Raw genomic sequence first — 26276 nt, forward strand, 5'->3', positions numbered from 1 at the left:
GTCACTCTGCACTCACCGTCACTCTGCACTCACTCTCACTCTGCACTCACTGTCACTCTCACTCTGCACTCACTGTCACTCTCACTCACTCTCTCACTCTGCACTCACTGTCACTCTCACTCTGCACTCACTGTCACTCTCACTCTGCACTCACTGTCACTCTCACTGGTCAGGGAGGAACCAACAACAAACAGGGGCGTAAGGGAGGAGGCGGCAGGAGGAGGTCGACGGAGTAGGTGAGTTGTACAGCTGGGACCGGGGAACCGGTGGTCTGTACTGGGCTGCAGGCACTGCACCGCCGCAGTCAAGGAGGTCAGGGAGGCGGGAGTGAGATGGCGGCGCGCGCCTGCCACTGCGTCAGGCCTTTGCGCGCGCCCACTCCACTGTGGGCGGTGGAGGGAATATGGCGCGCGAGGCAGTGTTGCTCATCGGGACAGGGACGATCCACCACGTGAAGCCAAACTGGCAGGGGCGGTGGTGGTGACACTGCAGCAGCCTATGTCAGTCCTCCTTTATGAGCAGCTGAATGAGGTCAGAGGCCGGCCTGGGCCCTCACTGCCGCTACCCCCGCTAGCTGTTGCTCGTGCTCGGCTGGGGACGCAGGGCACCGGACCGCCCCCTGCAGTGAGTATTGGAGGCACGGGAGGGGCGGGAAGCCCGGGTGTCGGGGATATTCATTGAGCATGGGTTTAGGGAACACGTCCGAAAAATGAGGGTGACCGATCGGTACTCTTTCTTACCACGTGACTGTATAGTGGGCCTTACTTTGCCGCCACCTCTTTGATTCCCTCACTATAATTCAATTGCTCCATTTTATTTATGCCAGTAGCGCATTCACCTGGAGCTTGCCAGTACTTATTTCTAGTAGTCACCGTAACCTACGCGATTTGTTTACTTTTTCCATGTCTATATTTCGCTGGTTTATTACACATGAATTGGGATTTAGGAGGGCGCACTTTAACTTCCAATGTGTGCCCTTGAGCAGAATTTTTTCTTAATAGTTTTATGTTCCTCTCCGGTTCCATTTGTCACGTAAGTCTTGACTAGCCATCATCGCTTTATTTTCGTCAGACTCCTGTATTTTTAAGTGTGTAGGTTTTGTCCCTTAGGCCTCGTTGTCTGGGGTTCTGCTGGCCCCATGTGTCTAGTTGCACGTGGCCAATGGGCATTCCCAATAGGAATAGATCGACCCAGATATGTACATACAATACCATATTGGACGGGTATATCCTAACTTTGTATCAAATGATTCCCCGTTGACTGCAAGTCAAAGGGACTCAGCTTTGTAAGTTCTGGGATTTCCTTCATACAATCATTAGTTTCAGACGTGTTGGTCGAATTGAAGTGAATCAGGACTACACATCCCAGAATGCACACGTTTCTAGCTTCTGACTGCCCTCTACAACCAGCAGCGTGTTGCTTTGCCAGAGCCACTCACCTCCTCCTGACTCACCACCTGCAGCATGTACAGCCGATTCTTGCCCATGTTTGTAGCATGAGCCACTTCTGCCCACCAGAGACATGTCACAAGGGGCGCTAAGATTTGAGCCGACGTCTGGGCTTCGAGTTCTCCTGTGCCTCAGTGAGAGGGTGCACGTGGATCGGTGTTACTCGTGTACACTCTGCGGTGGAGAGTTCCTTGCCTCGATTTACGCTATACATTCAGGGTCCAGTGTGAGAGCTGTGTGTGCTGTGAGAGCTGTGTGTGCTGTGAGAGCTGTGTGTGCTGTGAGAGCTGTGTGTGCTGTGAGAGCTGTGTGGGCTGTGAGAGCTGTGTGGGCTGTGAGAGCTGTGTGGGCTGTGAGAGCTGTGTGGACTGTGAGAGCTGTGTGGACTGTGAGAGCTGTTGGCAATGTAAATAACAATGCCATTTATTTATAAGGAAAAAAAAAAGAAATGTCATGAGCAATGCCAATAGCTCTAACTTTTCCAAAGGCGAAACCATTGCATTGTAAATGCTTGTTTTTTGTTAGTGTCCCTCTGATAGCTGTTTCTATGGCTGTGATTTTGACCAAGAGGGCATCTGCCAGTCTCTTAGCTGTTTTCACAATGAGGAAAAGCAGGTCTTTCGTGCATTTCCAAGATACTTGGCACCAATCTATCTTGAATTGGCCGTCTTCAAGAAAAAGTCTCGGCATTATATTTACTATCAGTCCCTGAGGAGCGATGTTGGCTCTCAAGTATTCGGTCATCATCGCCCCATGGACGGTGATTCTGAGCCATTCTTTCTTCATGATGGTTAAGGTCGCCCAATCTTCATTGGCTGAGCCTGAGGCGGTAGACCCTCCAGCTCCAAAGAGTGAGGGTGCTGATCTCAAGGCCTCTGCAATTGCTTCTTCGTCAAAACTCAGACCTGGGACGTCCTCCATGGTAGAGAGGAGCGTGTATGGATAATAACCAGGTGTGGTCTGGGTGAAAGGTCTAGGGAAGGGGGCCTGGAGTACCAAGAGTGGTATCACCAGGGAACTGATGGTCCTATCAGTAAGCTGTTACTAAAGGTATCCTCAATGGTTCCGCGGGAAGACTCCCACACACAATATTACAACAACAACAAGGGGAACCGTATGCAGACAATATTTAGCGGGGTCCAGTGTACATGTCCGGACGACTAGTAGCACAAGACAAGAGGGGTACAAAGTTCCCCGACAAGAGTGTGTGAGACAAGAGTGCGTGCAGCATAGAAGAAAGGAAGGAAGGGAAGGGCATTTCCCTTTGTGGAACTAAAACCCTCACACACCTAGCAAGCTAGATGTCATGCATCATCATATGTTTTCTGCTCCTCGTCAGGTCGGTGCTGCAATGTCTGACGGGCACCCGTAAAGGGGCTCTTTATCGGAGATCTTTTGTTCCGGCCATATGGTGCGTGTGGGTGAGAGGGCAAGTGAAGGTGTAGTCGTGAAGGAGTGGTGAAACTAAAAAAGGTGGGTCAGTCCACAAGGATTTTTATTAGCGTGGCTGACACCCTTGGTTGAAAAGGTGGGAGGGGAGATATATGCAGAGAAGTGTGTTCAGCAAAATACCTGCGACCCTCAGATCAGGTCAACATGTTTCTTGCTCAGGTGGCAAATCTTCAGGACCTAAGTGCTCAGTACTACACAGTGAATATAAATTAAAAACTCAATGTACAACTTATTCCAGGAGGTCAAAAGGAAGGCAGGCCGACAGGTCCTGCTATTGAGTGGCGACCTATGGAAAATACAGAAAAAAGCGTTCCCCGACAAGAGTGTGTGAGACAAGAGTGCGTGCAGCATAGAAGAAAGGAAGGAAGGGAAGGGCATTTCCCTCTGACATACATGTACATGCCCTGTGTGTAACTGACTGACATACCTGTACATGTCATCTGCGTAAGTGGCTCTGAAATACATGTACATGCACTGTATGTGACACTGAAATACCTGCACATGCCACGTGTGTGACCCTGACAACATGTAGATGCCCTGTGTGTAAGTGATCCTGACATACCTGTACACGCCCCGTGTGTAAGTAACCTAGACATACCTCTACACGCCCTGTGTGTAAATGACCCTGACATACATGCACTCTCCCGGTGTGCGCAAGTGACCCTGTCATACATGTACACACCCTGTATGTAAGTAAGGCTGACATACATGCACATGCTCCGTGAGTATGTGACACTGACATACATGTGCATGCCCTGTGTGTAAGTGAAGGTGACATACCTGTACATGTACTCTGTGTAAGTGACCCTGACATACATGTAAATGCCCTGTGTGTAAGGGACCTTAACACACCTGTCAATGTACTCTGTCTAATTGACTCTGACCTACATATACATACCTCATGTGTAAGTGACCCTGACATGCATGTACATGTACTCTGTCTAAGTGACCTTGACAAACATGTAAATGCCCTGTGTGTAAGTGAAGCTAACATACATGTACATGCTCTGTGTGTAAGTGACCCTGACCTACATGTACATGCCTCATGTGTAAGTGACCCTGACCTACATCTACATGCACTCTGTTTAAGTGACCCTGACATACATGTACATGCCTCATATGTATGTGAAGCTGATATACATGCACACTCCCTGTGTGTAAGTGACCCTGGCATACATGTACATGCCTTGTGTGTCTGTGAAGCTGACATACATGTACACACCCCGTGTGTAAGTGACCCTGACATGCATGTACATGCCATGTGTGTAAGTAAGGCTGACATACCTGGACATGCCCTGTGTGCAAGTAAGGCTGACAAGCCTAAACACGCCCTGTGTGTAAGTGACCCTGACATACATGTACATGCCATGTGTGTAAGTGACCCTGACATACATGTACATGCCCTGTGTGTAAGTGATGCTGACATACATGCATAAACCCAGTGTGTAAGTGAAGCTGACATACCTTTACACGCCCTGTGTGTACGTGACCCTGACATACATGTACATACCCTGTGTGTAAGTGGCCCTGACATACCTGTTCATGCCCAGTGTGTATGTAAAGCTCACATACCTGTACATGCCCCATATGTAAGTGAAGCTGACAAACATACACTCGCCCTGCGTGTAAGTGACCCTAATATACCTGTACATGCCTTTCATGTAAGTGACCTTGACACACATGTTCACTCCCTGTGTGTAAGTGACGCTGACATACCTGTACATGCCCTTCGTGTAAGTGACCCTGACACACATGTTCACTCCCTGTGTGTTAGTGACGCTGACACACCTCTACATGCCCTTCGTGTAAGTGACCCTGACACACATGTTCACTCCCTGTGTGTAAGTGCCCCTGACATACCTATACATGTCAGGGTCACTTACACACAGGGAGTGTGAATGTATGTCAGGGTCACTTACACACAGGGCGTGTTCAGGTATGTCAGCCTTACTTGTACACAGGGCATGTCCAGGTATGTCAGCCTTACTTACAGGGCGTGTACATGTATGTCCAAGCCACTTACACAGATGGCATGTACAGGTATGCCAGTCACTTACACACAGGGCATGTACAGGTATGTCAGTCACTTACACACTGGGCATGTACAGGTATGTCAGGGTGACATACAAACAGGGCTTGTACAGGTATGTCAAGGTCACATACACCAAGGGCATGTACATGTATGTCAGGGTTACTTACACACACCACATGTACATGTATGTCAGGGTCACTTACACACAGGGAGTGTTCAGGTATGTCAGCCTTACATCCACACATGGCATGTTCAGGTATGTCAGCGTCATTTACACACAGGGCATGTACATGTATGTCAGCTTTACTTACACACGAGGCATGTGAATGTATGCCAGGGTCACTTACACACGAGGCATGTACATGCATGTCAAGGTCACTTACACATGAGACATGTATATGTAGGTCAGGATCACTTACGCACAGGGCGTGTCCAGGTATGTAAGCCTTACTTACACACAGGGCATATACATGTATGTCAGGGTCACTTAAACACAGGGCATTTACATGTAGGTCAGGGTAACTTACACACAGGGCATTTACATGTACGTTATGGTCACTTACACAAAGGGCATGCACATGTATGTCAGTGTCACACACAGGGAGTGTGCGTGTATGTCAGCTTCACTTACACACAGAGCATATACATGTATGTCAGGGTCACTTACACAAAGGGCATATACATGTATGTCAGCGTCACACACATGGCATGTGCTGGTATTACATCGTCACTTGCATACAGGGCGTGTACATGTATGTCAAAGCCACTTACACAGATGACATGTACAGGTATGTCAGTCACTTACACACAGGGCATGTACATGTATGTCAAGGTCACATACACATAGGGCATGTACATGAATATCATCTTCACGTATACACAGGGCATGTTCAGGTATGTCTGGGTCACTTACACACATGGAAGGTACATGTATGTCAAGGTCACTTACACACAGGGCATATACAGGTATGTCAGTGTCATTTACACACACAGGATGTTGATGTATGTCAGAGTCACTGAGACACGAGGCATGTATATGTATGTCAGGGTCACTTAGACAGAGTACATGTACAGGTGTTTTAGGGTCACTTACACACAGGGCATGTATAGGTATGTCAGGGTCAGGGTATGTCAGGGTCACTTACACACAGGGCGTGTACATGCATGTTAGCTTCCCTTACACACAGGGCATGCACAGGTATGTCAGGGTCACTTACACACAGGGCGTGCACATGTATGTCAGCTTCACTTACACACAGGGCGTGTACATGTAAGTGACCGTGACATACAAGTGAAGCTGACATACATGTACACGCCCTGTGTGTATGTCAGCTACACTTACACACAGGGCATGTACAGGTATGTCAGGGCCACTTACCAGGTGTGTGCATGTATGTCAGGGTCACTTACACACAGGGCATGTACAGGTAGGTCAGGGCCACTTACAGAGTGTGTGCATGTATGTCAGGGTCACTTACACACAGGGCATGTACAGGTATGTCAGGGCCACTTACAGGGTGCGTGCATGTATCTCAGGGTCACTTACACACAGGGCATGTACAGGTATGTCGGCTTCAATTACACACAGGGTATGTATAGGTATGTCAGCTTCACTTGCACACAGGGAATGTACAGGTATGTCAGCTTCACTTACACACAGAGTTACAGCAAACAAATGATGGATGGAATGCTGACAATACAAACATTCACCCCAGTCACGAGATCTTGGTTAAATCCATTCTTTTGCCCACCACGCCACCCCAGTTTGGACCCAGCCATATGCAAATCAGTCTTGACCCTGAGGCACATGGGAACAGTCCAGACCGAACTGCCAGGCCAGGTCCTCCCTGGACCGGAAACAAGCATCCTGGGACCGGTCTCAGGGTATGCTTGTTTCCTGTCCAGGGAGGACCTGGCTTGGCAGTTCGGGCTGGACTGTTCCCATTAGGCACAGGGTCATGACTGATTTGCATATGGCCAGGTCTAAACTGGGGTAGCACGGTGAGCAAAAGAATGATGGATTTACCCCAGATCTTTTGACTGGGGGTGAATGTTTTGATTTGTTCTGCATTCTGTCCATCAATTCTGTGTCTTTTGCTCACTTACACACAGGGCATGTACAGGCATGTCAACTTCACTTACACACGGGGCATATACATGTATGTCAGGGTCTCATACACTGAGTACACATACAGGTATGTCAGCTTCACTTTCACACAGGGCATGTACGTGTATGTCAGGGTCACTTACACACAGTAAATAGGTTCTGGACCATTGTTTACCTTTACTCACTTACACACAGGGCATATACATGTATGTCAGGATCACACATGTGTTGTGTGCAGGTATTACAGCGTCACTTACATACAGGGCGTGTACATGTATGTCAGAGCCACTTACACAGATGACATGTACAGGTATGTCAGTCACTTACACACAGGGCATGTACATGTATGTCAGGGACACATACACACAGGGCATATATGTATATCAGCTTCACTTACATCCAGGGCATGTACATGTATGTCTGGGTCACTTACATACAGGGCAGGTACATGTATGTCAGGGTCACTTATACACAGGGAGTGAGCATGTATGTCAGGGTTACTTACACACAGGGCATGTCCAGGTATGTCAGCCTTACTTACACACAAGGCATGTACAGGTATGTCAGTGTAATTTACACACACGGCATGTACATGTATGTCAGCTTCACTTACCCATGGGGCATGTACATGTATGTAAGGGTCACTTACACACAGGGAGTATGCATGTATACCAGGGTCACTTACACACAGGGCATGTCCAGGTATGTTAGCTTCACTTAAATACAGGGCATGTACAGGTATGTTAGCTTCACTTACACATGCGGTGTGTATAGGTATCTCAGGATCACTTACACATGGGGCGTGTGCAGGTATTACAGCTTCACTTACATACAGGACGTGTACATGTATGTCAGAGCCACTTACAGAGATGACCTGTACAGGTATGTCAGTCACTTACACACAGGGCATGTACAAGTATGTCAGGGCCACTTACAGGGCGTGTGCATGTATGTCAGGGTCACTTACACACAGGGCATGCACAGGTGTATCAGCTTCACTTACAAACAGGGCATGTACAAGTATGTCAGCTTCACTTACACACAGGGCATGTACAGGTATGTCGGCTTCACTTACACATGGGGTGTGTGCAGGTATTACAGCATCACTTACATACCTGGCTTGGCAGTTCGGGCTGGACTGTTCCCATGAGGCACAGGGTCAAGACTGATTTGCATATGGCCAGGTCTAAACTGGGGTGGCATGGTGAGCAAAAGAATGATGGATTTACCCCAGATCTTTTGACTGGGGGTGAATGTTTTGATTTGTTCTGCATTCCGTCTATCATTTGTGTGTCTTTTGATCACTTACACACAGGGCATGTACAGGTATGTCAGCTTCACTTACACACGGGGCATATAAATGTATATCAGGGTCACTTACACAGAGTACACATACAGGTATTTCAGCTTCACTTTCACACAGGGGAAGTGCATGTAGGTCAGAGTCACTTACACACAGGGCATGTATGTATATCAGAGTCACTTACACACAGGGCATGTACATGCAGGTTAGCTTCACTTACACACAGGGCAAGCACAGGTATGTCAGGGTCACTTACACACATGGTGTGTACATGCATGTTAGCTTCACCTACACACAGGGCATGCACAGGTATGTCAGGGTCACTTACACACAGGGCGTGTACATGTAAGTGACCCTGACATACAAGTGAAGCTGACATACATGTACACGCCTTGTGTGTATGTCAGCTACACCTACACAAAGGGCATGTACAGGTATGTCAGGGCCACTTACAGGGTGTGTGCATGTATGTCAGGGTCACTTACACACAGGGCATGTACAGGTATGTTGGCTTCAATTACACACAGGGCATGTATAGGTATGTCAGCTTCACTTGCACACAGGGCATGTACAGGTATGTCGCCTTCACTTACACACAGTGTTACAGCAAACAAATGGACGGAATGCTGACATTCACCCCAGTCACGAGATCTGGGTTGAATCCGTTCTTTTGCCCACCACGCCACCCCAATTTGGACCCAGCCATATGCAAATAAGTCTTGACCCTGAGGCCCATGGGGACAGTCCAGACCGAACTGCCAGGCTAGGTCCTCCCTGGACCGTAAACAAGCATCCTGGGATCCAGGGAGAACCTGGCTTGGCAGTTCGGACTGGACTGTTCCCATAAGGCACAGGGTCATGACTGATTTGCATATGGCCAGGTCTAAACTGGGGTGGCATGGTGAGCAAAAGAATGATGGATTTACCCCTGATCTTTTGACTGGGGTGAATATTTTGATTTGTTCTGCATTCCGTCCATCAATTCTGTGTCTTTTGCTCACTTACAAACAGGGCATGTACAGGTATGTCAGCTTCACTTACACACGGGGCATATACATGTATGTCAGGGTCACTTACACAGAATACACATACAGGTATGTCCGCTTCACTTTCACACAGGGCATGTACCTGTATGTCAGGGTCACTTACACACAGGGTGTGTGCATGCATGTCAGCTTCTCCTACACACGGCATACACATGTATGTCAGGGTCACACACGTGACGTGTGCAGGTATTAGAGTCACTTACATAAAGGGCGTGTACATGTATGTCTGTGCCACTTACACAGATGACATGTACAGGTATGTCAGTCACTTACACACAGGGCATGTACATGTATGTCAGGGTCACACCCGGTCACCCCACTCACCGCACGGCCCCCGTGTGCCCTGGTCACCGCTGCTGCCTTCTCGCCGCTGCCTCCTGCTGCCTCCTGCTGCCTGGGCTCCCGCCCTCAGGCTTGCCCCCTCGCCGCTTCCTGTGACTGTTTTTCCCGCCGATCCCTCCGTGACTGCTTTTTTCCCGCCCTTGTCCCACCCGCTCACAGCCGCTGCTCCTCTTCAGCCCCGCCCCCTTCCTTCTCCCTGGTCCCCATTCGCCACCCCGCTCCCGCCTCCCAGCTGCTCCTCCCTCCCACTTCGCCATATATGGCGGGGACCGCGCGTACGCGCAGCGTTCACACGCAGCGGGCGCGCCGATTGTGCGCCGAAGGCGAGCCAAAGGCAAGCCCGTCTGCGCCCGTCCGTGCCTGGACCGCGCCTCGTGCCAGGACCCTGGTCCCCGACGCTGCAAGCCCACCCGACTGACCTACCACGCCGCCACCCTCAACGCACTCAAACCCGGTCGGAACCCTGCCTGCTACCGAGCCACCCCCAAACGCACCCATGGACCCTTCACCTGCCAAGTCTGCAATTTCACCTGCCTCCGGACCTGCACCGCACCCGAAAAGGCCAGGCTCCAGCAACAACCACCTCAATTGCATCCTGCTCAACACCCGCTCCGTCCACAGACACTCCGTCGAACTCTGGAACCTGCTCGACACAACATCACCAGACGTCCCTTCCTCACGGAAACCTGGATGAACGCCTCCTCAGCGCCCGACATCGCCATAGCCATCACACAGTGGCTCACCAACTGCGCCGATGGCCTCGTGCCACTGAAGAACCCACCCAGCAGACCCGGCAGCAAGAAAGCCTCGTGGTTCACCAACAAACTGCAAACCTCCAAGAAAAACTGCTGCACCCTCGAAAAAGCCTGGCGCCACGACCGGACCACAGGAAACATGACGGCCCTCAAGAATGCCACCCGCATACACCACCAGCTGATCCGCACCACCAAAAGGACACCATTCAAAGAACGACTGGATAACAACACCCACAACAGCCAGGAACTCTTCAGCATCGTCAAAGAGCTCTCCAACCCCAGTGCCGGAAACAACAACATCACACCATCGCAAGACCTCTGCGACTCACTCGCCTCATTCTTCCACCGCAAGATCGCCGACATACACAACAGTTTCGGCGCACAGACCACGCACCCAACCACCGAACCAACGCCCCCCACCACCACCCTCTGCAACTGGACCCCGGTCAGCACCGAAGACACCACCCGCATGATGAACACCATCCACTCCGGATCCCCGACCGACCCCTGCCCCCACCACGTCTTCAACAAGGCCGACTCCATCATCTCACCCCAACTCCGGGACATCATCAACATCTCCTTCACCACCGCCACCTTCCCGGAGAGCTGGAAGCATGCCGAGCTCAGCGCCCTCCTGAAGAAACCGACAGCGGACCCCACTGACCTCAAGAACTTCTGCCCCATCTCGCTCCTCCCTTTTCCTGCCAAAGTCATCGAGAAGACCGTCAATAAACAGCTTGCCGCCTTCATCCAGACAAAAGGATCCCTCGACCCCTCACAGTCCGGTTTCCGAGCCAACCACAGCACCGAGACCGCCCTCATCGCAGCCACCGACGACATCAGATCCCTGCTCGACAACGGGGAAACAGCTGCCCTCATCCTCCTGGACCTCTCTGCAGCGTTCAACACAGTTTACCACCAAACACTAATACAGCCACCGAAGTCATCTGCGGCGTACCTCAAGCATCCCCGCTCAGACCCACCCTCTTCAACGTCTACATGAGCCCCCTCGCAGCCATCGCATGCCAACACAACCTTAACATTATTTCCTACGCCGACCTCACCCAGCTGATCCTCTCCCTCACCAACGACCCCGCCACCGCCAGAGCCAGCCTACACGAAGGAATGAAAGACGTCGCCGAGTGGATGAAGAACAGCCACCTGAAACTGAACTCAGACAAGACGGAAGTCCTCATCCTGGGATCATCTCCCTCTGCCTGGGACGACTCCTGGTGGCCCCCTGCCCTGGGCACCACCCCCAAGCCAACGGACCACGCACGAAACCTGGGCTTCATCCTGGACTCCTCCCTCTCGATGACCAAACAAGTCAACACCGTCTCGTCAACCTGTTTCAACACCCTGCACATGCTCCGAAAGATCTTTCGATGGATCCCCAACGAAACCAGGAAGACGGTCACCCAGGCCTTCGTCACCAGCCCACTGGACTACGGGAACACCCTCTACGCTGGAACCACAGCCAAACTACAGAAAAGACTCCAGCGCATACAGAACGCCTCCGCATGACTCATCTTGGACATCCCCCGCAACAACCACATCTCCGGCCACCTGAGAGACCTGCACTGGCTCCCCGTCAGCAAGAGGATCATGTTCAGGCTCCTCACCCATGCACACAAGGCTCTCCACGACCTGGGCCCCAAGTACCCCAACAACCGCCTCACTTTCTACACGCCCACCAGCCAGCTGCGATCAGCCAGCCTCGCCCTCGCCACCGTACCACGCATTCGCAGAGCCACCGCCGGAGGAAGATCCTTCTCCTACCTGTCGGCCAAGACATGGAACTCACTCCCCATCCACCTATGGCTGACCCAGGACCATCTCTCCTTCAGGAAGCAACTCAAGACCTGGCTTTTCGAGCAGTAACGGACCCCTCCCCTCCCCCCCCCCCCCCCCCCCCCCAGCGCCTTGAGACCCTAGCGGGTGAGTACCGTGCGATATGAATCTTATTGATTGACATACACACATGGCATGTACATGTATATTAACTTCACTTACACATGGGGTGTGTACAGGTATGTCAGCTTCATTTACACATGGGCGTGTACAGGTATGTCAGCGTCACTTACACATGGGGCGTGTGCAGGTATGTCAGCTTCATTTACACATGGGCGTGTACAGGTATGTCAGCGTCACTTACACATGGGGCGTGTGCAGGTATGTCAGCTTCACTTACACACAGGGAGTGCACAGGTATGTCAGGGTCACTTACACATGGGGCATGTACTGATATGGCACAGTCACTTACACACAGGGTAAGTCGAGATATGTACGGGTCAGTTATACAAAGAACATGTAATGGTATGTTGGGGTCGCATACACACTGGGCATGTTCATGTATGTCAGGGTCACATACACACAGGGCATGTACATGTATGTCAGATTCACTTACACACAGCGAGTGTGCATGCATGTCAGCTTCACTTACACAGAGGGCATGTAGCGGTATGTAAGGGTCACTTATGCACAGAACATGTAATGGTATGTCAGGGTCACTTACACACAGGGCATGTACATGTATGTCAGGGTCACATACACACAGGGCAAGTACATGTATGTCAGGGTCACATACACACAGGGCAAGTACATGTACGTCAGCGTCACTTACACCCTCCAGGTTCCCACACCCTCGATGCAAAGACAATACCCTATGGATGAATTGGTCAGGGATATTTTCCTACGCTTTTCCACCTCTCCCTCCTCTTCCATTTCTGGTTCAGTAACTCAGGCGGGCGTCTCTCACCATTATTCTAGTGGCCCCCTGCATGGACTCGTCAACCACGGTTCACCACACTACTAGAACTTTCCGTAGTTCCACCCGAGACACTTCCTCACCTCAAGCCTTCTCACTCAGAGCCATGGAGTAATCCGGCATCCAAACCCCAAGGAGCTCAACCAGGCGATCTGGCTCCTGAGGTCCTAGAAACTGGATATCGAAATCAGCCACCAGACTGCATGACCATTCTTAAGGAAGCAAGAAAACCTACCATGAGAGCGTGCAATGCAGCGAAGTGGAAAAGGTTTGTTATATATTGTAATAACCAAACAATTGGCCCATTAGATGCATCTATACATGACATTATTTTTCATCTATTATATCTACAACGTTCAGGCCTTGCCCACACCTGGTGACGGTCTATTTTCAATACAAACAACACTAATGTTTATTCAAAGTACCAGTAATTAAAGCTCTCATGGAAGGCCTTAAAAGAGTAATACCATAGAAAGTTTCACCCGTCCCGGCTGAAGCCTTAATGTTGTCTTGTTTATGGGTCCACCCGTTGAACCTTTACATAACTGTTCCCTCCGTTTCTCTCTTGGAAGGTTGCATTTTTGTAAGTGATATTCAGGCATTTACACTAGAAAAACTATTCTTCCAACTTCCTAAAGATAGTGGTTCTTTGCACCAATCCAAAGTTCCTTCCAAAAGCAGTCTCAGCTTTTCATATTAACCAATCTGTTGAGCTACCTGTTTTGTTCCCTCAACCCGATTCTTTAGCAAACAAAGCTCTCCATACATTAGGTGTCAGAAAGCATTAATGTATTATATTGATAGAACAAATGATTTTCACAAAACAACTCCTTTGCTACACCTCATAAAGATATACGTATCTCACAATCTGACATTTCTAGATGGATCGTTAAATGTATCCAAACATTCTACATTAAAGCCAAAAGAACTTTGTCTATACCTCTGGGAGGCCATTTGACCCTTAAAAGAAGAGCATCTATGGCCTTTTTAGGTAACATTTCTATAGCTGACATCTATAAAGCAACTACACGGGCTACGCCACACACATTTACCAAACAATATTTTGTGGCTGTGTTAGCACACCAACAAGTTAATGTGAGACAAGCAGTGCTTAAACACTTTTTCAAACAACTGCAACACCCACTGGTTAGCCACTCCTCTTTGGGAGAATACTGCTATACAATCTATGCATAGCATGTGATCTACAGCATACATGCCTCACACGGATTGTTACCCTGTAAGCATCTGTTCATGGCATGAAGAGCTGTAGATTCACATGCGCCCTCCCTCCTCCCCGGAATCCCATTGGTTGTTGCAGTTCTTATATACATTACAAATGCATGGACATCTCTGTACTTACTCTTTCTTACTCCATTCTCACCCTCTTGCGGTGAAACAATCTAACAATGGAGTCGATGCCCGCGCACACTATCACCGAAAGGAGGAGTCACCTTACCTTGTGACTAGAAAGACTTGTTCGAAAGAAAAAACAACTGGCAAACATCTGGACCCAACACTAGATGGCAGGAGTATGCAAAGCATGTGAATCTACAGCTCTGCATGCCAAGAACAGAGGCTTACCGGGTAAATAACCCAATCCTTACTCGCAAAGACCCAATCCATCCGAGGTCTCGCAGGGTTCAGTGTTGATCTAGTGATATGAATTAGCAGATATTAAGGCACGAAGAGAATTGTGAATGTGTTTCAGCCGCTGTTGATTCTCAAACTGAACCTTCTTCTTTGCTCCCTCTCTAGAGCCCTCTCCTGCACTGACCGACCCGCCAGATACACTTACGACTGTGGCAGGTGAGAAACTCCAGCTCTCGTCTTACCTCCAACCAAACCTTTGAAAACGTTTCTGTGGACTAATTGCTCTTGGGGTTGGGATCATGTGTACAAGTTCAAATGCTGGTAAAGCAGTTATCTGTATCTAGAGTATTCCAAGAAGATCCCTTATAATACTCCCAGCAGCCTCCAGGGCGGGAATCAGGCCACTCGAAGACTCTTCTTACTACTCTTAGCTCCTCTGCGTGGGCTCCAGCTGAATGTATTATGATGATGCAATGGGGTCAACTAACGGTCTGCATTCTTTCACTTGAGCGATAAAACATATTGGTGTTTGTCGCAGCTGCCGGTTCAGGTGAAGGAGGGGTCATTTTACTTAGGGTGGTGAGACTGTGTGAAAATCCACCCTCTAGAACTCCTGCGTTGTAGCCTCTGTATTTTGTGCTACTGTTAGCCTGTGTCATTTTTTCCAAGCCTCAGTTTGATGTTGCTTGTTTCCTCTGGATTTGTCCGCCTCTCCTGCTTCTTTATTTTAATTGGTTTAGAGATCTTCAGCGTCTTACCACCATTTTTGCTTCCCGCCTCCCAGATAACACCACCCACCTCACGTGTGCCATGCCAAAGTCACTGCATTTAATATACGTAAGTCATCCCAACTCCAGGCCCACGGCAGGGTGCATTATATTTTATATGAGGACATATCTGCATGAGCAGATGGGCCCCTGTGATGTCTAATTCTATTACTAGATATTGCAAGGGAACAGGGAAGCCATCTCAAGGTTTGTACTGGGAACTGGTTGAAACGTATTACCCAGCTACATCATGGCTTCAATGAAACCTGTGGTGTTTGGTATCAAGCACATTGTCTTAATAAATCTGTACTGATGCCAGTACTAGATGCAACACCCTTTACCTGGGCACCAGTAAGACTATCCTTGCCAAATTACAGTTAGTGTGAAATGCAGCGGCCAGGCTTACACAAGGTATCCCCTAAAACATGTCAGTAGCATAAGAACTGCATGAACTGCACCGGCTCCCCGTACAGAAGCAGGTCACTGTCAAGAAAATTGTTCACAAGGTACTTTACAGTGCCAGCCCCGGGGGCGTTAAATCTACGCTCCGGTGGTATTCCCCTAGCAGACTCCTTCGATCAGCAGGCCACAATTTAGAGGTCCTCCCCAGAGTTCAGAAAGAGAGATGGGGAGTTAGAGCCTTCTCGGACACTGAGGCCAACCTCCGGAATACACTCCCCCTCCATCTGACCCATATGACGTCACGTATGCCTTTTAGGAAGGCCTTCAAAGCTTGTCTCTTCTCTTTATAACTTGCCGTTCACCTGTCCTGACTGGATCTTGAGCAGAGAGACTCTTGGGATTGACTATTAGCCCTCTGAAGCCTTTAAGCAATTGATGTGCTATACAAGTTCATATTATTTAATTTAATTACGACATGCACCCAGAGGGGGCACCTTGGAGGTGCCCCCTATAACCTCACTAGTCTAATAGTGTGCTGCTCGACTGGACTCTTCCAGGACATGCGGGAAATTGGATAGCCAGGAGGCATGCTGCACTGGCAGGCTAGGCACACCGTGAAGGTGGGCAGCTGAAGTGAACATGAAAGTGAGGATTCCACCCTCTTGTGTGTGGTGCAGTTAGGAACTCTGGGACCGGGGATGCCCACTCCCCACAGAAAGTGGTCAACTAGGGGGTGTAGCGATCCCAGGGGGAAGTTGCCCATTGGCTTTATCTTCACTCCCCTTACTGCCCCTAAATTAAGTATTTAGGTGACCCCCCTGACATCAGGAAATCAAGATTCTCCTGCTTTAAGAAGAAAGAAGCACAAAGAAGAGCCAGTGATGCTAGAACTGAGGACTTCACCTCCACTTGGTGCAAAACCCTGGACCTCGACAGTGGCACGGACCCGGCTCATCCAGAACGTTGTAACCTCCCAGAGCTGTAGAGGACCGACCCATGACTTTATCTTGCTAGCAACATCTACCTTGGAGCAGAGGAGCTGCTTCTCTGCATCTGAAGGCACCGCTCGCAAAGTCCAGTACTCCGTCCCTTTGAGCATCAGGCCCACCAAGGGAGCACCGAGGCAAGCGAAAGATTGTTTGGAGCCCAGGAGGTCATACTCGCCACTTCACCGAAGTACCGAGATGCTGACCCTCCTGAAGGCTCCTGGCATCTATTCCCAGAGTACCGGTCCCCAGGCAGCAACCAAGCCTTGTTGTTGGTCTACACCAAACTCCAACAGCACCAAGGCCGACCAACCGTCCAAAGACGTCCTGGTCCACAAGGCCAGTCTCCAAGAGTGGCATAACTGCCCTGTTTCCCCTTTTCACCAGGTCACCAATACAGAGTGAGCTTCAGACCGCCCCAACGAGACGCCTGAACACCTCTCTGCACCCGAGCCCACAGCACCTGTCTGAGTGAGTCAACAGTGTCCAGACGCCCTCTAAAGCTGAGCCTCTCCTTGGGTGTGGCGGGACTGGTCCCCAATCCCTGCCGGAAGCCTCCAAACTGACCTATAGTAACCAGACCTCCCGCTACCAAGAAATCTGATCCAGCGGAGCCCTCCAACAACCCTCTATACTCATCCCACTTGACTCAGGAGCAACTTATTTCTACTCATCAGTGGTGCCCATAGCACAGGGAGTCACACATACACACTTCACACTACTACTGAATCAGTGAAAAAGAAGGCGAGCTGCTGGTTAGCGGGGTACCTAGATTCTATACTTTATACATTATACACATCTCGGAATTGATATCATACTAACCTGTTAATAGGAAAACAACACATCAAGGTACTCTGCTTTTTGGTCGATGGACCAACTAGTAGAAGTCAGTTGATGGCGATGAAGACCAGCTTAATAACAGTAATCCCATGAACTTTTAACATTTCATTTCGGTCATGACATTCATAGAATATATCGGAATCGAGTTCGAATTTTCAATAGTTTATCAAATTCATTTTTGAAAGAAACTTAGCATATATTTTAGACAAGCAAAGTTTAAGCATTTCTATTTAGTACATGTTAAAGACAAATAAAATTAAAGGCATATGAGCTGCAGATTGTACACTTACCAATAGATCGCCACCTGGTGTTGGGCTCGGATGATTGCAGGTTGTTGTCTTCTTGGAAGAAGTCTTTGTATTAAAAGCATATTACCAAATGGACATAAGCGAATGACTGAGTTGCATTAATCAGGTTCCCAAAGCTGTCTGTCTCTCTATTCTCCTCAATGCCTCCCTGCCGAAATACAAACTCTACAATCGATCATCTTCTTTGCTCCGTCAAAGTTAAAGTCCAAAAATATTTCAAAGTCTCTAGCACCAGAAAATTGTTCACATCGACAGCATGTCGTGGTGCAAAATAAAATTCATGGAGCAACCTTTTCTCTCTCTTTGACGCGAGCTCTTTTTTACCCTCATTCTCTAACTATCTAACTTAAAATTGAAACTTTTAGGGTCCACGGTCATTTCTGATTGGTCCATTTGAGGGGTGGTGATGATCAACTCATGTACTCTTACTTCTAACCAGTTTGCATTTTGTCATGTCATCCTCCTTTCATTCTCATAGCATCATCCAAAAGTTTACTTGTCTTTCGATTCATGTATCTCCTTTTATTTATTAAGCTTCCTTTCCCACACTCTTAGATGCCGGCATCCTTTGGCATGCTTCCTTGTCCCAGGCCAAGCTGACCTTGACATCTCTCACTTCGTGTACGGGCCATTCTATTCACACGTTCTGCTCACAGCGATGCGTGGAGGCCATCTTTCTCTCGAAGTGTTGTCATTGACATTTTCTCTCTGTCTGACCAGTCCGCGCAGGCCTCATTGGGAACTAATGCGAAAATAAACAGAACAGAAATTAGATTGAGAATTATAGCCCTTCTGTTTACCTCCACCATTCTAATATCCCAGTTAGTTGTTACCTAGCAAAAGCAAACCTATAGAGTCACTTTACTTACCAATTGTATTTCCTCTTTGCCACAAAATATTTTTCTCTACTTAAGCACAAATACACACGCTTAGTTAATTAAATATATATTATTACAGCTCTATGTTAGTATGTCTCGTTTACATTTATTAGTATATTATTTTCGCAAACGGCAATTAGTTTCCCACGGTTAATGTAAATTCTTTGTGTGTATTTTTGTTGATCAGTTTACACGCTTCACTCTGTTAATGTTGTTATGAGAGATTAACTTTACAAGGGGTACACAAAAAAAATGTGTCTCTCCCCTGCTCTATAAGTGGCAAGTCCTCGTGAGTGGAGTGCGTGTGCTCGTCACTCTGAACTGTGTGAAAGGTGTTCACGTGAAGTCTGCTCCCTTAGGGTTTAGGCATTAGCTCATCTCATCACTTGACTCCCTGAGTACCTTCTGTAGGAGAGTAGGGTCTGCAATCCTATGATCACCCAGATTTTTTGCTTTTGTTTCACTGGTTTACGGCTTTCTCTGGCTGTGGGCCTGCTAATCAGACCCACAGCCTAGCTGTTCTTTCACTAAATTACAACGTGTACCTTAGGTGCATTTACCAATTGGTACTGGGCCACCTTATCAGACCCTGTAACTCAGGGCATAGGTGTACCCAGGGCCTACCAGGGACTGAAGCATGTATTATGCCACCCCTGGCTGGCCATCTAAATCTGACACAACTGGCTGCACGACAGCTGGGGCAAGGTGGTGTAATCACCCTTTGCTATAGATATAGTATACCTATATCTAACCCTAGAATGGACACACAGATTCCTATCAGTCACTCCTATGGCAGGCCTTAACAATCCTGAAGGCAGAGTGCTTGGAATCGTGTGAGATGGTGCTCTGGCATGAGCTGAGCCCGTCTGCAGCTGGCGGAACCAAGTCCTAATAGCTGTTCCATGATAACGCATACCATATACTCTTAAGTGCATTATAATCCTCGCGGTTAAATGCCAACTCTGGTATCGCTTTATCAAAACATGTCGAGTAAGGTGTCATACAAATTGGAATACTAACCCCTCGCCAATTCTGGCGACGGGGTTAGCATTCCACCCTTCTAGAGGGACACGACATGGTAGTAACTGTGAACCCCGGTTAAAGTTAACTCAAGCCTCAGCTCCACAAAATGGATGCTGCCACCACAGACACGAGTCTGACCTCCTGCTGCTGGGAGTCCTTCCAGCGAGGAGAGCTTGGACAAAGGGTTTCCTGTCAGGGGCGGTGCTAGCACCATCCCAGACAGGGTATTGTGTAGCCTGGGTAGGCAGGGCTTTACAGGAAGGTGACTGCAAGTGGCACCCCGGTGCTCACTATGTATAGGCCGGCTAGAACCAGTTCCAGGGGCACGCCAGCCCCTGGCCTGGGGAAAGTCCGGCATGGGAGAGGGGTGTAACCACCCCCCTTCCTGGTCCCACCCCTTGGGCAGGACCTAGTCGCGTACCCACCCCTTTCTTTAGGATAAAGGTAGGAGCGGGGACCCTTCCAAATTAGATCATCTTTGAATCAAGAAACTACTTTCTACGAAAAGGAACTCTCGACTCTTCTCAAGATTTCTCCCTTGTGACTAAGGAGTAGTCACCCTGCACCCGCAGGCACCATCAAGAACACTGCAGTTTGCTGCACATCCTTCCTCGGGAATCCGACCGACCAGCACGACGAGACCCGGCTTCCCTGGCACCTCTGACCTCTACCTACCTCTACAGCTAAGCTGAGAACCGTAGGTGCGACGAGACCTCGAGGGACCGGCCATCATCAGAAGTGCACGACTTCTATCCAGCACGACCGCCGAGGGATCCTCTGGTGAGTGCTTTGGGGTCCGAGAAGCCCCGACCCTGAGCAGTTCCAGCACCGAAGCCCAGCCCCCCAGCATCCACGAGATCTGCGTGGGGCCCTTCTGCTTTTTGGCTGCTCACCGCGTTGTATGGCTACTAGCCCGCTGGCTTGTGGCCTTCCCGACGACGATCAACGACGACAACACTGCTGGTCTGGTTGCTCCAGACTGGCTCTTGCTCCCTTCCAAAAGAGGAGCACCCCGGACCCTCCTGGTCCACTCCAGACGCCATTTTAGGTCCACCGCGTGGGCTTGAATTTGCCAAGACTTGTTGCCCCAATCCTGGGTCCAGCGACGTCGACAGCATCAACCATCGTGGGACAGCTCGCACCTCCATCCTGGTCGCCGACAACGCCTCCTGGTCCGTGAGACTGCAGAGCCCAGCGTCGCCCACTCACCTGGTCGAGGTGACTTCGCCCGGTGCCATCCTGGTGCCCACACAATCACTGGCTAGTGATTAAGAACTTGGTCCCCTCTGCTTTCAGGTGTCATCTATCTTCGATCCAGGCTTGGATCCATCGAACAATCTTCACTGGTCGCCTGCCAGCAACTTCTTTCTTCAGGCTCCTGGTTCGTCAACGAGGATTCCCGACATCTTTTCAGACCTATGCAGCTGCAGCCCCTGGGCTAGGTAACTTCTGCATTTCGGTGCCCCAGCATAGCCTCACTATCCAAGGGTCCAGATCCACTTTCGTTTTCAACCTACCTAGTCGGGTTCGCCCGAGAACACTAACTTTGCCTTTACTAGCCTCCATAGACTTTGTCCTGCATCCCGCATGAGAGTGCACACTCTGCACCCGAGTCCCCTAGGCCTCCTATTAGTAATCTGAAGGTTCAATAGTCAAGTCCTAGCGATTCCAAAGCCTATTAGTCCAGTACTTACCTGCTAGTAATTTCGCATTCCACTTTCATAGCATATGGTTTTTTGTGCCCCTCGGGCATCTGTGTAAATTGTGCAACTTAAAGTATTTTCGTAAGAGTTTTGTTGTGTGCTTAGTACCCTGTCCTCATAAAGAGTACAGGGCTGTTGTGATCTAAAAAAATACACTGTTTATTTTCATAACACTTGTGTGGTGTCCTTTCACTTGGTGTTCAAGGGGTATATGTGATGGTATAACAGCTGGCTTAACACGCCCTCTAGAGTTTAGCCCGAAGACTGCTCGTATCCAAGCTACTAGGATAGCTGGTCTATAAGGTTGACTTACAACCAATCACCATAAGGGTTGTTTGGACTGATACAAAGTGCTCACTAGAATAGTGAACATTATATATCAGGCCAACTTCTCACACCTTCCTCATCAGGTAAATACCTCAGGGCTCCTGAGACAGAGTACAGAGGTTCACTGTCTCGTTCTTAAGTTGTGGGGTTGACCCATGACCAGAGAGGCTGCTCTGCGTCTTTGGCCCTAGACAGTCACCTTGTGCTGGACCCGCTGGCCACTTGTCGGGCTCGGAGACCTTCATTTAACATTACAGGCCGTTTCATGCAGAATCGCATATTAATAATTTGGTTTTTCAAGTTTTTTGTTTAATTTTAAGGGTATTTACCCCCACATTCACTGATATATTCATATTTATTTGTTACTTTACGTTTTTTTCCTACAGTGCCCCATTACTCGAGCTAGAGTGTACTTTCTTAGTGTGTTAAATAATTTTAAAAGTTCTTGATTAATGTCTGTGGGGGGAGTGGGGATTTGGTGCTTTCCTTTTAACTGGGCAAAGTGTCCTGCAATGCTGCAAGGGCCTTGTAGGGTGTCTCGTGAACGCTGAGATACACCTTGAAGCTCTGAGGAGTGGCTGAGCCCTTCTCTCTGTCCTACACCCGCCCCCCCAACCCCCCAGCTCTGCCCATGAATGGTCTCAGGACAGTTTGTGTGCACAATATATTCACACTTCGTGTTTTTGTTTCAGAGCCACGTGGAAGGAGCCGGTGGGGTCCGGTGCTGGTGGCATCACTGGTGACGTCGGTGCTGGCGGGGACGCTGATGTTGAAGTGGAAACCTTTAAAGCGCTTTTTCATCCGTCATCACGAAGGGCAGAGAGCCTGCGGAGCGCGGCCTTCTGCAGAGTTAATTGAAGAGGGGCTGGGGATCTTGCCTCATCCATTGCCCCCAAATCACCACAACAGGGACAGAGATGGGTCCAGCACTGGAAGTGACGTCGGAAGCAGCACGCACAAGGAATCCGATGAGACCATAGTAGTGAATGCAGACACGATTAATTGAATCCTCAGAGGTCCGTTGTACTTGAGACTTGTAAATATCTCTGGACCCTCTGAGCTGGTTCCTTTCTACCCCCTCCAGTGCCCCCTCAGACACTGCTCTATTCACTCTCGTGTGAGCGGATTGTGCTGAGTTGAGCGGTGCATCCAGGCATGGACTGCTGGTTTCACTGGTGTTAACTGGGTGTGTGAACCATCACTGCCCACGGTCTGTGCTGGGACCCACAGTACTTTACAAGCAGGGGCCCCAGGACCCCAGAGTGTGAGGGCCCCTAGACCCCAGTTATAGCTGTCTTTTACAACCAAGCTAAGTATGGAGACTGTTGGAAAACGACCCTCTCTGAAGGGTTACCCCAAACTTGATTATGCCTTCCTTCCTCATCTGTTTGCTGAATTCTTTTTGCTGGCTTTAGGACTCTGAGCGCTTTACCCTAAACATGCTATCATTGGTGTATATACAATTGGCATGTTTAATATGCAGAACTGTTTCACTTCATTGTATCACATGGTATCACCGCATTGAGAGCTATTAGTGATAGTTTTCAAACATGAACTTAAAAACATTCCTGCTCAAGCCCGCCCTGACAACGATGCCAACAGTGACTGAAGAGGCGAGGCAGTTATGTGCACCTTAAGGGTGGCCTGGGTCCCTGTTATACATGAAAAAACAATATAGTTTAATAAATATGAACATAGGAGAAGGTTTTGTTCAACGCACATTCTAAAGGCATGTTACATTTCATATAGGTACCCTATTTAGGCGCAGTTAACATTGCAACCATTCACCTATATCCTTCCCTACATTACATACATAACGGGTCTTAGGGACTGACCTTTTACCTAGATACGACACTGCATTCAGAACGCGGTTTTCCCCCTAGTTCGAATCTCATACATTATGCATGAGGCTTCTTGGAAGCACAGCAGGACTGACAGCAGGACGAACATCTCCTGTATTATATCTCTGTATAAAGTTCAGGCCCGACGTCATCCTTCAGGCAGACACAGTAACTAAGCATGGGCGAATTTTGCGAATTCGCGATCCGCAAAATTCGCGAATTTGTGCGAATTTGCGGATTTTTGGTTTTTTGCGTGTTCGCGGGGTTTTTGCGGGTTCGCGGGGTTTTTGCGTGTTCGCGGGGATTTTTGCGTCTTCGCGAGCCGCTTGCATAGCGAAGTTACCCATGCAGTCGTTTATGGGAGAGGGAGATAGATAGATAGATAGATAGATAGATAGATAGATAGATAGATAGATAGATAGATAGATAGAGAAAGAGAGGGAAAGAGAGAGGGAGAGAGAACGAGAGAAAAAAAGAGAGGCCGAATCTCTGAAGGGCCAGATTCCTGAGTTGCCCCTACAGAACATACAGCTTTTTATTTTTAGCAAAATGCATATGAAAATTGTGCTGTAAAGGTCTCTTTTAGTTTAACCCCTGCTGACAACTCAAAATGGGTGTATTTGCCATCCTCTCCCTTCTTCTTGTTTTTTATATCTGTAAGTGCTTCCTGATGAGGTTTAATTCCTTGGACAGGTGCCTCGTTGCCTACTTGTAACTATTCTCTGACCCTGCTTCAAGGGTCAGAGCAGGGTCAGAGAATAGTTGCAAGTAGGCAACGAGGCGCCAGGAAGCAATTAGCAGCAGGTGTCCAAGTTGAAGTTAATTTGTTTGTAACCCTTTTGTAAAAGGTTACAAAGAAATTAGGTTCAACTTTTGCACCTGCTGCTGTAACCCTTGCTTGGCTGAAAATTCGTCCCAGCTGATTCCCGGATTTTACCGCGATTTCGCGAGATTCGTGGATCGCGAAATCGCGGAAAATCCGCAAATTTGCATGCGAAACGGATTTTACACCCACCCTTAACAGTAACACAGCGAGGTAGGACCCCTGGGGAGACCTGTGGGTGTATATACATCATGTCTTGCTTGGAAAGACAGACTGAGACTTTCCGGCTGACACACTGACCGGAGACGCTGAGGATCCTGCATGCAGACGCTCCAGCTCGCAGTGGTCTAACATACCTTATTCTCTCATTCTCAGGTAATGGGGTTGACTAGATCCTAGCGGGATACTTGGCATCACATCTACACAGACGCTAGGTACATTAAGGTGCATCTTATTAGGGAGGCATTGTAGGAGTACGTACTTATTATCATGTGTTTTATATATTTGTATGTATTCATGATTATTGTAAGATTTGTAGAACTTTACCATCCCTTTACTTTTGTAGTTCTTCTAATCATATGTCTCTTCTACTGTCTAATGGTTGTTGCAGCTCATCTATTCTATTCTAGAAGAAATACTGTTCAATAAATCCTTATTGACAAATGCCCGATATGTTTATTCTGTGTCTCTCTGAGACAAACTACGTGATCACGGGTGACTGAGCGAAATGTAGTATATTGTTTCCATGATTCTGAGGGATCAGGATTGTCATGCTCTGAGGTTGCCAAGAACTATTCTCTCCCCGGTCAGAGGAGATTCTAGTGTCGCTGTGAGCGAGCTGATACAGACAGGCTAACGTGTCTGGTGGGGGTGCACAGAATCAGTCTGCCACCAGTCCCACAGTTTATGTTATCCAAATGCGCAGATCCTGTATAGGTCATAGAGGAGCTACGCAACATACTCTGAGGTACTCATATACGTGATAATGAAGAAAAGTAAAATACAATGATTGCTTATATATTTTCTGTGTCCGTAATTCTAGCAAACAACCACTAGATGGCAATATGAGACTTTTAAACACAAAACAGTAAAACGGGTGAGCTAAATTACAGTTAGAGATCCCCAAGGATTTAGAAGGAAAAATGCAGGCAGGCTTGTGGGTTCAGCTGCGCTCGTGTTCTGCTCTCAGCGGCGGGAACTGTGTAAGAAAGGGGCTCTGTATACACTGCACCAAAGTGAGATACAGGGGGCCTCATTTATGAGGTTTTGCTGTAGGGGAGCGCAGCAGGAATGCGCCGTATCTATAAGATTTGGCGCATTCCTGTCCTTTTCCCCTGCGCCAGCGCAGGCCCCTTTGCACCATGGTGCAAGGCTGCCTTCGTTGTGGGGATGATTATTTTTGTACAGGAAGGGAAACCTTTCTGTACAAAAATAATCACAAGAGGCTTTTCCTCTTTCTATGTGTGCTGCAGACTGCAGAACACATAGAAAGAGGAAAACGAGGCGAAATAAAGATATTTCTCCCCGTTGCGCCTC

The 26276-nt window shown here is 48.6% G+C and overlaps 1 protein-coding gene across 1 annotated transcript in view; it reads left to right on the plus strand.

Annotated features, from left to right (window-relative positions):
* LOC147710050 (uncharacterized) overlaps positions 1-25401 on the plus strand; it is a 52214-nt gene extending 26813 nt beyond the window's left edge. Inside the window, exons 3-4 of the mRNA XM_086920708.1 lie at positions 15008-15058; positions 22769-25401. Of these exons, the coding sequence (XP_086776834.1) occupies positions 15008-15058; positions 22769-23082 (365 nt within the window). The 3' untranslated portion in view covers positions 23083-25401. The remainder of the gene's footprint in view (positions 1-15007; positions 15059-22768) is intronic.
* Positions 25402-26276: the final 875 nt, after the last annotated feature.

Source organism: Lissotriton vulgaris, chromosome 5 (genome assembly GCF_964263255.1).
Source record: "Lissotriton vulgaris chromosome 5, aLisVul1.2, whole genome shotgun sequence".
Classification (NCBI taxonomy): Eukaryota; Metazoa; Chordata; class Amphibia; order Caudata; family Salamandridae; genus Lissotriton; species Lissotriton vulgaris.